Source organism: Pelodiscus sinensis, chromosome 4 (genome assembly GCF_052426305.1).
Source record: "Pelodiscus sinensis isolate ZL-2025 chromosome 4, ASM5242630v1, whole genome shotgun sequence".
Classification (NCBI taxonomy): domain Eukaryota; kingdom Metazoa; phylum Chordata; order Testudines; family Trionychidae; genus Pelodiscus; species Pelodiscus sinensis.
Genome location: NC_143055.1, coordinates 12,926,855 through 12,942,191, shown reverse-complemented (window position 1 = coordinate 12,942,191; position 15,337 = coordinate 12,926,855). Strand labels below are relative to the sequence as shown.

Sequence of the window (15,337 nt, the reverse complement as noted above, 5' to 3'; positions counted from 1 at the left end):
GCAGGGCAGAGGGACATTACTTCATAGCAATGGCAGTAACTCCCACAGATTACTCCGGGTGCTAAGTGTGCTCCTTGGAGGACTGAACCCATTAGCCTCTTTTAGGGAGGTTCTCAGAGCACCCTACCAAAATGAAGGCCACGGTGCCTTTCTTCACATTGAAGAGCTCTTTACCTCAGGAGTCGGCCCAATGATTTCAGTGTCACTCTCTGTAGAGCGAGGTGCTACTCTGGAGTGAGTAAGGGGAGGGAGAGTGGATCAGAATCTGCCATTAACTACCCCCGTCAGACTGGGGAACAGTATCACTCCCATTCTGCAAATGGAGAAACCAAGGCATGGCAGAACAAAGGCAACATTTGCGAAAAACCCATGCATGTTGAGTGCCTTAGAGATGGGCTGTTCCTCGCCAGGCACCTTGAGATCCCTTGGAGGTCAGAGCTGAACTACTCAGCACTTTTGGTAAATCAGACCCTGGGCTTTTCAAGCTTGGCACCCAGAAATGGTTGCACAGTTTTTGCTTTTGTCATTTGAGCAAGGCCACAGAGGGAATAGGTCCTTGTGCTTGGTGTAGAACCCAAGAGTCCTGCTACTTAATGCCGGACTCCAGCAAGTAGGGCTGGGACTTGCAAAGAAGGTGATGCCTATTGAATTTCAGGGGGATTTGGACACCTACAGCCCTTAAATTCCTTTGAAAATCCCAACCTAGATCAGCCTGTCCTTTGTGAACATTGGCTTGTTGGGGGAGTCAACCCATAGAAAGTCTTGAAAAATGGAGTTTAAAAGTAGGGTTGGGTTCTTACTATTTTTAAATAGATAGGGGAAATAGCACAGCATCAGTGAGCAAAGTGGGTGATTGTACAGCTGGAATTGTAGCAGGAACTAGCAGTGCTCCCCATAGATGCAATTCATGCCTGTGCAGAAGGTCTATGGGCTGCTTACCCCCTAGGGTGAATTTCACCCAGTGTGAGTTGCTGCACAGAGTATGGTGGCATGTGAGGCTTATGATGAATTAGTAACTAACTGTGAGCAATGATATTTTTAAGTGCCACTTTTCACCCAGAGTGGTTGATCATGTGGCACACTTCACAATACTGAAGTGACATTTTTTCATTGTTCTTGGGACAAGTGGATTTCATTTTAGAATCAAGGTCACAGTGCTTAACTCTGGAGGCTGAACAATAGGCTCTCAAATCCCTCTCTCAGCCTTTGGGTAAAGAGACTTGATTTTCAAAGTGGTGGAGACTTTTACAATGGTAGTCAATTGGCTCATGATTGGCTCCAAGCACCATCTAAAACATCCCTGACGGGTGTCTATCTAACTTGCTTTTAAATATCTCTGGAGATGGAGAGTCCACAACCGCCCTGGGCAATTTATTCCAGTGTTTAACCACCCTGACAATTAGGAAGTTTTTCCTCATGTCCAACCTAAACCTCCTTTGCTGCAGTTTAAGCCCATTGCTTCTTGTTCTATCCTCAGAGGCCAAGATGAACAATTTTTCTCCCTGGTCCTTATAACACCCTTTTAGGTACTTGAAAACTGCTATCATGTCCCCTCTCAGTTGTCTCTTTTCCAGACTAAACAAACCTAGTTCTTTCAGTCTTCCTTCATAGGTCAAGTTTTCTAGATCTTTAATAATTTTTGTTACTTTTCCCTGGACCTTCTCCAAGTTCTCCACATCTTTCTTGAAAAGTTGTGCCCAGAACTGGACACAATACTGCTACTGAGGCCTAATCAGCGCAGGGTAGAGAAGAAGAATGACTTCTTGTGTCTTGCTCACAACACTCCTGTTGATGCATCCCAGAATCACATTTGCTATTTTTGCAACAGTATCACACTGTTGACTCATATTCAGCTTGTGGTCCACTGTGACTCCTAGATCCCTTTCTGCAGTACTCCTTCCTAGACAGTTGCTTCCCATTTTGTATAAGTGAAACTGTTCCTTCCTAAGTGGAGTACTTTGCATTTGTCCTAATTAAACTTCATCTTATTTACCTCAGACCAGTTCTCTGGTTTGGCCTGATCATTTTGAATTATGACTCTTTTCTCCAAAGCATCTGCAACTCCTCCTAGCTTTGTAACATCTGCAAACTTAATAAGTGTACTCTCCATGCCAATATCTAAATCATTGATGAAAATACTGAACACAACCGGTCCCAAAACTGACCCCTGCGGTGCTCCACTTCTTATGCCCTTCCTGCATGACTCTGAACCATTAATATTTACTCTGAGGACGGTTATCCAGCCAGTTATGCACCCAGCTTTTAGTAGCCCCATCTAGGTTGTGCGAGACCATATCAAGTGTTTTACTAAAGTCTAGGTATATCATGGGACTTTATATGTAGCACAGAGTATGCTGATAGATCTGGTGGTACATGGACCATAGATGTGTGACTGTGTACTCCTTGTATCCTGAGGGACCCCAAATAAGTTCACCAGTTCTGCAGTCATGTGAGTAGTTTCATTGAAGTCAATAGGTAAAACTTGCAGGGCAGATACACTAATTACCTATGGCACTTCTGGGGTGATGGAGCAGTGACACACAGCACACTGCATGCAAGAAGGGGAGGGGGAAATGCTGACCATGGATATCCCAATTCATATGTGAAAATGTGATAGGATATTAGTGTCCCTGCAGGGAAGATAGGATCTTGTTTTAAGGACTCATCCCTCCCTCCCATGGCCCACAGTAAACAACATAGCACTTCATTTATTTACCCCACCTGAGATCACTTTATTTCAATCATCACATTAAAGACACGTGAGAGTACAGATGCCATTTCATTTATTTATTTATTCATTTTCCAAAGATGAAACATGATAAAAGCAGGAAACCTCATTAGGCGGCAGGGAAAAGTCAGACAGGGCCTGGAGCCAGTGCTGTTAGCAAGGTGTCAGGCAGGAGGGTGAGATCTGAAAGATCTCCATCATAATATTTTTGGGAGGAAATAGTTGGTAAGACTGATAGTTACATGAACAAAGCATAAGAAAGGCTGCAAAGAGGAGGCAGGGACCTGTCCCTAGGGAGCCTCCTACTGCGAACACTCTGATCTCTTGATACTCTTGACGATAGCGCCCGTTTCGTGTGTCACCTCACATGTGTAGGTCTGATATTTATCGTACTCAGCTTTTGTGAGCGTCAGGGTGCTGCTCAGACTGTACTTGTGATCAGAAGGATCTTGCTGCTTCGTGCTGGTGAGGACACCAGTCGTGGCGGCGGTTGTGTCCTTTTTCCAGGCCACATTTAAGCCACTGGGGTAGAAGCCATTCACCAGGCACACCACGGTGGCGGAGCCCCCCTTCAGCTGGTCAGCCGATGGCGGGAAGATGGACACGGTTGGTTTGACAGGGTTTCCAACTGCAAAAAAGGGAGCATAGAATATGGTGTTAATGACAACTGACCTGCATTCACAACTGTCAGGCCAAATCACTGTTGCTTTATTTATACAAGTAGTGCATCTGTGTGTGACTGAAGGAAGCTGCATGTGTCCCATGAACTAATTCATCCCCCGTTAGGGTTGCTAGATGGTTTCAACAAAAATACCAGTCACACTTGACATTACATCACAATCTACATTACATCTTATTTAGAAAATACCAGACATTTATATTTTCTCATTTATATTTTCTCAATTTGTTTCCTGAACAGAAAGCTCAAATACTGGACTCTCTGGTTCAAAACCAGACACCTGGCAACCCTATCCCCCATAAATGCTAGGAAGAGAGGTAAGACATTATTCCCATTTTCTTGATGAGAAAACTGAGGCACGGAGCAGTTAAGCGGCACAGAAGATCAGAATAAATTACAGAGGAAGCTATACACATAAACCATATAGGATATCAGTTCAGGTTTAAGAAAACACAGGGTCAGGTCCTCTGTGGGGGTAAAACAGCATAGCCCCCTGTACTCTAATGGGCTATTCAGCTTGACACCTGCTCAGAATCTGCCCTGTCATACCCAGTTTGCCACCTTGGCACTGCTTGTGTAAGGAAGTGCATCCCCAGGCGAGTCAGGGCTGTACAACCTGGCCCTGAGTGACACGAGAGCCCTTGACATGAGTGTAAGAGACATGCAGTGCCCTGGAAAGAGGCCTCCCCCAAGAGATACCAGAGGAAGGTGCCAGCATGACAGCTTTGGAGGTAAAGTCTTGTTTGTCGGCAGAGGTAGCAGTAGCAGTGCAAGCTTCCCACCAACTTGCCTATCGCCCTCAGCCCCAAGCTAGAGGAAGCTTGTCTGAGGGTGAAAAGGTGCTTTCCATGTCCTCTCTGCTTGCACTGCTACTGCAACGTCTGTAGATAAGCAAGACTTACACCTCCCGAGTTGCCATGCTGTCATGCCCTCTCTGTTGCAAATGACAACCCGGATGCCCACTGATGCCATATCCATGGCAGCATGAGCTCCCCTCTACCCTGGAAGCTGCAGTGAGCCTCTGCATCCTACAAGGGAAAGGCTCCAGGGTGAAATCTTAAATATTAATTTTGTCATTGAGTGGAGTCAAGATTTTACTCCAGATGCCTCTCGTTGCCAGTCCCCTGCTATTTTTCACAGGAGCTATGCTCCTGTCCCTCCACTTAAAGTCAATTAGAGATACCAGGAGGGCTCAATAAAGACAGAGACCCGATTGTCCTCTCACACCAGTCCCCAGCATGGCTTCAGTAGGGTCGACCCAATATATGCAGGTGGACATGAGAGGAGAATCATGCTCTAGACTGGGGATGGGGAACCTTTTGTGTGTTGGGGGGCCACTGACCCATAGAAAGATCAGTCAGGGGCCACACACAAGTGAGAAGCACCTGACTGAAAAGGAAAAAGATGCACCTCACACGCCAAAGCCTAGCGGGGGCTCAGGCTCGTAGATTCCGTATACGCCAGCCCTGTGGGGGCTGGCAGGGAGCTGGAGTGTGCCAGTGTGGGCTCCCCAATGGGGCCCGGATCCAGGCAAGCTGGGGGCAGCATCTAGCCCCTGTGCCTGAGATTCCCCACCTCTGCTCTAGACCCAAAATAATTAATATTTTCCTACTGCAGCCATTATACATGACTAGGACTAAAAGCTCAGAATCTTTTATATATAAAAAAGTGTGCAGCTAGCAAAAGACATGACGTTAGACTGTGGCAACATTTGACTTAGCAACTTTAAGTGGATGCGTATATCTCACTTTTGCCCCCTAATCAGTAAAAGCTAGGGTTGCCAGATGGTTTCAACAAAAATACCGGACACACTTGACATTACATCACAAGCTACATTACATCTAATTTAGAAAATACCCGACATTTCTATTTGCTCAGTTTGTTTCCTGAACAGAAAACTCAAATACTGGACTGTCCAGTTCAAATCTAGACACCTGGCAACCCTAGTGAAAGCCAGATTCTGCTCTTGGTGATATAGATGTAAATTGTATGTAAGTGAGTAAAAACTAGCCCAGAACATCAAAACATGAGGAAAACTAAGGACCCAGTCCTCAAGGGCAGCCCGTCCATATAGGTGAAGTAGGCGGTTGCCTAGGGCGCCAAGTTAAATGGGGCGCCAAATGGTGGCGCAATATCATTGAGGGGTTTGGGGGGGGGGGGTGCTGATTGCATGGTTCGCTTAGGGAGCCAGTTGCTGGCAGCTAGTCTAGGGCCACCCCTGCCTGTAGTTCTGCCCCAGGCTGTATCCCCACTGATTTCAGTGGCAGTTTTGTCTGAGCAAAGACTGCAGGATTAAGTCCTAATGTTGGAAAGCGCTGAAGAAAACAGAACATAGATCTTTTGTGGGTTGGGGGGCCACTGAGCCATAGAAAGCTCAGTCAGAAAGCCAATTGGAGTCAAAATCATTCAGTTCCTCCCAGGCTCCTGCATTGCTACTGTACAAACTAAAACAATAACTTCTAGGTGTTGAGTCTAACAAAACAGGGTCCAGACTTTTAAAAAGTCTTGGGATCCCAGAAAAACACTCACATCTATGTTTTTACACATCTCTTAGCAAATGCACAGCATAAGGTAAAAGTCTTGATTCTCCTTTCATTTAAATCAGTGTTAAACTGGTGTAACTCTACTGTCTTTAGAGGTAGAGTGTGAGCACTTCTGCCATCAGTGGAGTCACACCTGATTTACACCAGTCTGAGAGAAGAATTATGCCCTATATATCATATGGACAGCTAGATTATACCACAAATTTGATAGCCTCTCTAATACATTTGAAATAGCACATTTGTATGTGTTAAACTACAAATGATAAAAATTGTTAGGGGCTATATCTAGAGCTAGATCTAGATCTATAAATAATTTTGGACTTTTTTATGAAAAAAAATTATATATCAGGCAGTTGTAGAGGACAGTCAAATGAAATTCTTTTCTTTTCTTTTACTATTGACTTTCTTAATGAAAAATGTTAATAGTAAAAGAAAAGAAAAGAATTTCATTTGACTGTCCTCTACAATTGCCTGATATATAATTTTTAAAATTCAAAATATGTATAAGTAGAGCATTATGTCAAGACTACTGAAAAAAATCTTTCCCAGAGTAATTAATACAACAAAACCCTAAAACATACGAATCAACTACATTTTTCTGTCATCAGACACTTTTAGAAGAGTTAGCAATTTTTTCCACGGGCAAAATAAAAATATAGCATGCACGGCTGCTACATCTGCTTTCATAGATATATTACTAGAGTTGATATGACAGAGGTCAACATTTGTATAGGTCTTAAAATAAAATCCTTTAAAATAATTATGAGATTGGATTGATATACAGCTAACAATGAATAGACCTCATCCAACTTACATCTTATAGAATACAGCTAGCAATTAATAAGGGAGGATAATTTAGTCAGACTGTACCATACCCTGAGTACATATTTTACATTTTTTTCCATGCAACTTCTTTGCGCTGGAAGCTTCCAATTAGCTTATTTTGTGCAGATTACTTATCATTTCAACAGGAATGTTTGTCTGCTCTGTAATTAGGTTTTTAGTATTTCTCTGTTCTTCATTTCTTAAAGCATTATTTTTTCTAAAACTCAACTTTTCTTGTTAATTTCCACTTTCTCTTAACGGGCTGCACTGCCAAAATGCTAGATTAAAACAAAAACACTTGTATATGACTTAATCTGTGGAATTTGTTAGGAAAGTCCAGGATTTTTCCACCCAAAATCGATAGAGAAAAGGACAGCTGAATTTCTACTAACGGTGCTGCTATCGTCAGATAAAGACCCAGGACCTACACTGTTCCTAGCCCACAATTCAGCCATGATATTCTTGTTTGTGAATGATATTAGATTTTTCTTTAAACATTCCCACTTGATTTTTAACCCTTGCAATTACATGTAAGGATTTGTCCGTTAATGACTGAGAATGAGATGAGACAGCAAAGAAAGGGACAGAGAGGAAAAAACAGCATTTTTCCACATTTGTGCATTAAATTGAGCAAAATCAAAGGAAGTACGGATTAAACACAAATAAAATGCACTTACGTTTTATCTCCAGCTTGGTCCCTTTGCCAAAAGTGACCCACAGTGATTGTCTATAACCTTCCTCTTTTACCAAAATCTTTTTATTTCCCAACTCAATGAGTACTTCAATTGTAAGCAGGTTAATTTACGTAAATAGACCCATTTAACCCACATTCTATCTATGGAGGTGGAAATATTTTCCACTCTTGAGGGCTGGTATATTTTACACATATCTATAGCCTCAGCAATTCTGTCCATGCTCACATTTCGTGAATTACACACAAAAATTATGAATACGGATAAACTGCATATAGAAAATGTAAAGAGAGTTCAAAATTGCACTTACGTTTTATCTCCACCGTGGTCCCCTTCCCGAAAGTGAACCACAGTGAATGACCGTGAACTTCCCCATCTACACAAACCTTTTTACTATGCAACTAAATGGACTGTCAATTTTAAGTGACTCGAGTTAGGTAAAATACAATAATTTAGCCCAAATTTTGTTTTTGGAAGTGAAGATTTTTTTTGGTCTTCAAAGGCATGGTCAATTTCATACACTCTACAATACTAATATTTCTGTCAGCACTCAGATTCTACAAATTGCAGCCACTGCACCTAAAATTGTCAAAATGGGCAAACTGGACAAAAAGAATTTGAAGAGAGTAAAAAAATGCACTTACGTTTTATCTCCACCGTGGTCCCCTTCCCGAAAGTGAACCACAATGATTGCCTATCAAGTTCCTCTTCTACAGAAACCTATCTACTGTGTGGCTAAGTGAGCCCACAGTAGATAGGCTAATTCATGTAATATGTAACAACTTAGCTCCACAATTCCAGCTAAGGCAGTAGAGTTGATTTTTCTTCTCATGGAAACATTTATTTTATACACTTTACCAGTCCCATCTTCTGCTAAATCTGTTAGCATTCTCATATCATCAATTACCCCAACACAAAAAAACCATGAAAATGGACAAATGTGACAGAAAAACTGAAGGACATTGAGAAAAAGGTACTTACGTTTGATTTCTACCTGCGTCCCTCCTCCGAAAGTGTACCACAGTGCTTCTTTGCTACCTGTTCCCTCTACAAGAACCTCAGTTCCTCCTAACTGAGGCCATTAACTACATCAGTGACATTTTATGTTTTTGAGATATGATCCAGACCCTTTGCTAGTGTAAATCAGCATAACTCTATAGGAGTCACAATGTTTGAGACTGGGGAATGCTACTTTGATATACATCAGCCGGAGATCTGGCTAGCAACATTTTTTATCAGTACCAGACATGGAGCAGACCAACATTCGTGGGTCTGGAATGAGAAACAAAGTCCTACTTTCTCCAATTAATCTTTTTTCTATTACAGTTGAATTACATCTGCCCTGAAAACCTCTTTGCAACACTCTTTCAATACAATTTCCAACATTACCAGGTATTGACTTTAAAATGTGACAGAGTTAATGAATATGAATTTAAAAGACAATAGACAGTGAAAACAGAATCATTGGAAGGTACTTACGTTTTATTTCTACGTTGGTTCCTTTACCGAACGTCCACCACAGTGATCAGTTCCTATAGCCTCGCCGTACAAAAATCTGACAGCAGAAGGGGAAGGGACATTTGGTTCACTTGCTGAAGCTCATTTCCCCTATAAAAATGTTATTTTTCCATTGTGCAAAACTGAGAATTCAGTGCTAGGTCGAGTGACCTTGCTTTCATTGTCTACAAATAGTTAAGAAGTTAGATAGAAGTTAGGATGCATTGATTTGATCTTCTCTTCTCCCCTGCTCCCGCATCTACATTGACACATATTGTAGCCCAAGTCACGAGCTCGATTACCTCGAAAGCATGAAATACTGAAACTATTAGACATAGGTCTGAGTGTAAAGTTTGGATCCAGATTCAAACTTTTCCAAATTTCAAGATGTTCAGAGTTAGGACTTTGGTTCATGTCCAACTCCTGATAATGTAGATATAGCACTGAGCACATCATCCAGATTTTGCGCAAGCTGCCGAGCTTATTTCACATACAGCAAACCATAAATTAGCAAACTATTTGCCCAGACAAAAGGGCAACGAACTTGATTCTGTTCTCCCTTATTTCGGTGTAAATTATTTAGGAGTTCCTTCACTGAGCTCAATGGAGTTATTCCAGCGTAAGCATGGAATTTGTTGGGTATTTTCTGTGCCATGCCAAGGAAGGATGGAAGGCCCAGAAATTCTTGCATAGAAAGGGACATATGCAGTGTGTTGGAGCAAAGCTTTACAGCTGGGAACTTCCTAAGGGATGACGGAATGTTGCCATGGTGCATAGAATGCTGAGCTAGCATGTTTTAAGCTGAATAATATTGAGTGTGAACTCAGCTGGTGCTCAGATGATACCAAGTTAGGTTGCGTTTACATACAGTTTAGGATGTTGAGATGAGATTGTGTTTAGGAGGACCTGGCTGCTTGCCAGTTATCAGTTCCTTCCTCTCATTCACAGTACCAGTAGTCACATCATTATCACTGGTGCCATCTGTGGCAATTTCTGTGCAGCCTGAGTTTGCACCTGCTTCCATGCTATGGAAACATCCACCGGCCGGGTCTGTTCTGCAGTCTGAATTCGACATCTAGGGTGATGGGGTTATTTGGTGAGAATAACTCTTATTTCTTAGAAGAGTCTGATGAGATGTAGGGTTCTGTAGAAGCCCTTCTAATTTCTAAAGCCAAATAGACAAAGGCTGCCAAATTCCTACCCAAAAGATGCCAAATTACTCCCTGTTTATAACCAGGGCACCTGAGACCTTCCCAGCTAGGCTGAAAACCAACACGGACTTTCCAGGAAGGTCAGCACTGACTGTACTTCGAACACAGGACACATGGTGAAGGAACTGAGCCAAACACTGAAACTATCCCATGTGTCTCCAAAGTGGACAGCTAGCCTCTGTTACATCTCCCACCCTCATGGTGAGAAACTGCAGATCAGGGTGGCCTTTGATAAAACTGTCAAGTCTCAGCTTGCTCTGCCCCAATCTGTGTGTCTAGATTCTGGGATGCAGTAGGTTGTAGAATATATTAACCTCAATGCTTCACGTTTGCATCAGAAACTACCAGACCCCCTTGGCAAGACCGAGAGCTTGGGAAGAAAAGTGTTTGGTTTTCAGAGTCTCCTGAAAGCTGGGGAATTTACGAAGCTGTTCACAGACGTCATAGACGTGGGCTGGTGCCAGGTTTATGATGTGTTTCTATCACGAAAGAGAGAACCAGGGTCAGCAAGGTATCATTGCCCTGCAGGTGGCAGGTGTTACCAGTTAGATGTCCCCATGTTCACTCGGCTTGAACTAGTGTTAAAAGTAACAGTGTGGCTGCAGTGGTGGTGGCTCAAGCTAGCTGCCTGAGTATGCACCTAGAGTCTTGGGTGGTCTTGGGGGAGCTAGCCTGAGTCACTGCCTATGCTGCAGTGGCCACACCGCTGGTTTTAGCTTGCTAACACCAGCAGAGCTACTGCATGTATGTCTGTTTGAGCTGGGAATTAAACCTCAGATGCTGCACAGACGTAGGCTAAGAAAGACTCTGGTCTGTAACACAATGTGGCCACAGTTCAGAAAAGCCCTTATGTGTCTGAATAACTTATTGGCATCACTGCCTATCCACATACTTAATTAAGCATGTGCTTAAGTAGCTAGCTGAGTCTGGACCCGAGTGTCTAAGCATAGAGAACTGGGAAGAAAGAAGCAGAGACCAGATGTTGCTGAAAGTTGCCATGTACCTGGTTTAGGTAACTGGAGAGAGATGCTGTATTGATTGGACAACAGACACAGAGCTGAAATGGGCAGTGGCCCTGTATGTACTCAGGAAGACATTTGTTACCCATGTCATTGGGGAAGGTGATGGAAACAGGAACCAGGCTAGCAAAGAAACGGACTCCAAACTTGAAAATGTTTCAGAAATTAAGTCGGAAAATGCAAATGAGGAACTGGAGGAGGGAGGGAGGAGAGTTCTTCTCGACTGCCTCGTGTGACAGAAGAGCAACTGCATTTAGGGGGGATTTTCAGAAGAGACTAAGAGGTTTAATTGCGCAAATCCCATTGAATTGGGGTCTCTAACTCCTTTAAGCTCTTTTGAAACCTCCTGCCTTAAAAGCCGTGAAGAGAGGGCAAGATGAGGAGGGAGACTTTTGATCAATGTAAAAAAGACAGTTAAAACTGGCAAGCTGAGGGAGTCTGGCTGGGGCTGACCACAGGGAAATGTCTCCCTCAGGCCAGAGAATGTGAAGGATTTGGGCTGATCCAAAACCTATTTAAGTCAATGGAAGTTGTCCTATTTACTCCAGTGGTCTTTGGATCAAGCCCTTGCTTTTGGCGCACGTTTCATTTTAAGCTCTCTTGGAGGAGTCTAAAGTGATAGGAGTCAGACCCTAAGATAATGTTTTCTGAATATTTCCTTCTTGGGTGTCTTTTCAGTTCTCTCTTTTCATTGCCACTCTGCTTCTTTCTTTTCACCTTGAAGGGTATGCATGGAGAGGCATGCTGTGGCTCACCACCCTAGCAACAGCCTGGGGGAGGCCAAGGGGAGGGGGGTGAGCTCGGCATGTGGACTGGAGAGGTGCAGGCATGTGACAAACAAAGCCATATATGGAAAGGTTGAATCTGATTGGTTTAGAAGTTTGTGTTATGTAACCTGTAACCATGTGCTATAAAACAGCAAGGGGAGGGGCTCCTTGCTCTAGGGGCTCTGGCTGATTTTAGTACCAGGGGCTCTCCCTTTGTGCACATTGAATAAAGTATTGAATTGAATTGAATTGAATCGAATTGAATTGAATTGAATTGAATTGAAGACCCTTGATTCTGCCCAGCACCTGAGTCTCTGGGAACCGCAAAATCCCAACAACCTCCATTTTCTTTGCCTCCATCTTTATCAGTCTATATTTTGTCATTATTATTTTTGTAACTAGTCAAACTGTTCCCTCTTCCCTTGCCACCTTCTTCTCAGCTCTTCCTGTGTTCTCCACCCACATTTCCAGTCTCTTGCTTCTTTTACTAATCCTTCCTCTGTTTTCTCACTTTTTGGCCATGTCTGCACTAGCAAATAGAGAGTGACATTGCCCTGTTACTTACACCAGCTCAAGTGGAAGTATAATCAGCACTCAGACATTGTCAGCGCTTTGTCCTAGAGCCCTCCTCTGAAATGCCTGAGCTTGGCTGCCACTAGTGTTTGCACCATTGCTAATCCCAGAGGCTACATCTAGACTACATCCCTTTTTCGTAAAAGGGATGTAAATTAGACGTATCGCAATTGCTAATGAAGTGGGGATTTAAATCTTCCCTGCTTCATTAGCATAAAAATGGCTGCCACTTTTTTGAAATAAGGGATCTTTCGGAAAAGGCTTTATTTTCTGCAAGGTCAGTGTCTAGACTGGCGCTTTTTTCCGACAAAGCTCTGTGCGGAAAAAAGCAGCAGCCATTTTTATGCTAATGAAGCGGGGGAGATTTAAATCCCCGCTTCATTAGCAATTGCGATACGTCTAATTTACATCCCTTTTACGAAAAAGGGATGTAGTCTAGACGTAGCCAGAAAGTCTGTAGTGACACTGAAAAGTGGCCACTACATTTAATAATATGGAGGCACCCTCTGCACACTCTGCCCCGTCCCATAGACTTTCCTGCCTCCCACCCACAATCACACATACACACAGGCTCCTCATGGCTTAGAGAATACCACACAGAAACACTTTCCTGTCTCCCTTGCAAAATTGCTCATGATCTCCTGACTTGCCACAAAAGTCACATCCACTCCCAGTCTCTGATTTCTCACGTGTTTGCCTTCTCTACAACCCCCCTGCCACACACACACACACACACACACACACACACACACACACACACACAGTCAACTCCTTTGCACACAGACTATCCCCCCTACACACAAGCAGTGTCACCTCTTGAAGAGTCAGCCCCTCGCAGACAGGGTCTCCTCAGATACAGTCATTCCCTCTCACACAGGTATTCCTTCCCCAGACGCAATGAGCTGCCCACACACAGGCATTTCTAGCTTATATACAGTTAGCCCCTTGTGCCTACAGGGACAATCCTCCATAATACAGTCATCAGTGCCACCTCACCTGTCTTACCCATTACCAAGATAGCTTCCCCAATTATCACCTCTAATACCATTAGCTCACAGACATCCCACTCTCCCCACCTCTAATATCATCAATTCACAGACACTTACCTTCCTTCCTTCCCCCCCCCCCCGCATCCTCCTCCTGTTCTGAAATGTGATTTGTCCTTTTCATATGTGTTCATTTTTTTTAAATTGTATCCTTTGGTATACATGGTTGTGACTATTTTCTTCCACTATTTGATCTGAGGAAGTGGGTCTGGCCCACGAAAGCTCATCATCTAATAAACCATCTTGTTAGTCTTTAAAGAGCTACACTGTCCTGCATTTTGCTTCAGCTACCCCAGACTAACACGGCTACATTTCTATCACCTCACCTACAGTCATCCCTTCACACACACAGACATAGGGACAGTGCCCTCTTACACAGAGACAGAACCCTCTGAAACAAGCTGTCATCCTTGTACAGTCAGCCCTTCATGCCAGGCAGCCCCCTCCTCCCATGGCAGCCACTCCCATAGGTCCCCTCCTCTCCACACAGTTTGTTACTAGAAAGGAAACAACACTTGGATGCACTGGGGCCCTGAAGGTCCCTGGCAGGAGCAAGCCAGCCCTGCCCTGTTGCAGACTCAAGGCTACGGGACTCCTACCAGCCATGTATATGGTGCCCGTTCCCCACAGCGTGGGTGTGCTGTGCGCCCACAAAGCCACAGAACCAACAATTTCAAGGTGAGTCATTTCCCTACAGCTCTTGGTTGCCGGAGCATTTTCAGCACCCGGCTTTTCACTCCACTGTGCCCATGTTGGTTCCAACACAGGACACCAGCTGTCCAGCGAGGGTCAGCAACAGCATGACACTGCCTGTCTTCTCTTATTGAAGCAGAGGCTGGGTGTCTTCCCCTTTCCCCGGGATAGTTAATCATGTGGGGTGATAACCAGGCTCGGGCTCTGCCATGGAGGGGTTCTGCTTGCGAGATGTCCCTTTGACTTCCACAGCAGTTAATAGAGTGGGCACTGAGAGTATGCCACAGCTCCTGCAGGCAAGGGCACTGAAACCTTTGGAGACTTGGGGGTGTGGGTTGGGGTGGGGGGAGACCAAAGTACCCTCTCTCTCTTCATGGCTGGCTGCTCTGGCAGTGAGCTGGTGGCCCTCTCTTCTGGTGCCACAGCAGTCCCTGGAGGGCAAAAGGTGCAACTGCAGTGCTTATTTTTTTGTGGGGGAAAAAAAATTCCCCGGGGAACACGAGTTCCATGCTTATGTTTCTTTTATTAAAAAGTGCATGTGCAGAACACGGCCCCCTGATCCTCCTGGTTTCGGTGCTGGTGAGGGCTCCTTAATGAAGGGCAGGAGGTACTAATGCTTTCCTCCCCCTCAAAGGTTCTGCCAAGGTCTGTAACTGCAGCTTCATAGCCTCTGTGCATCTTCTGGGTACGCTGGCCACTACCCATTCCTATCCATCCATGGTCAGGCTACACTGGTTAGGCCCACTAACAGAGAAGGGCTGCAGGCAGTTTGTGCCACTGAGCTCCTACTCTAGGTAGACTCACCTTCTGCCTGGCAGCTCTTGGAGGAACCCAGGAATTAATCTAGCCCTGGGAATACAGCCCCCACCTCTGACTGGTTGTAATGTCCTCAAGTCTTTGCAGGGGGAATGCACAGCCCTGATCTCAGCTCTTGGCAGGTGCAAAGGGAGCATCTTTGGTCTTCACATTGTTCTAGGACCTTAAGCTGCTTTAAAAAATCATGCGCAAAGGTTTTATCTGTCAGCTGTGGCTCTGATCGACTCTCAGTGGGATGCAAACATCCG

At 44.2% G+C, this 15,337-nt stretch overlaps 1 gene segment (V, D, J or C); it reads right to left on the bottom strand.

Annotated features, from left to right (window-relative positions):
* Positions 1-2,766: 2,766 nt before the first annotated feature.
* The window catches only part of LOC102457694 (Ig kappa chain V region Mem5-like), a 48,212-nt gene continuing 35,641 nt past the window's right edge, over positions 2,767-15,337 (bottom strand). The window contains 2 exon segments of the V gene segment in view: positions 2,767-3,356; positions 8,947-8,981. Of these exon segments, the coding sequence occupies positions 3,031-3,356; positions 8,947-8,981 (361 nt within the window).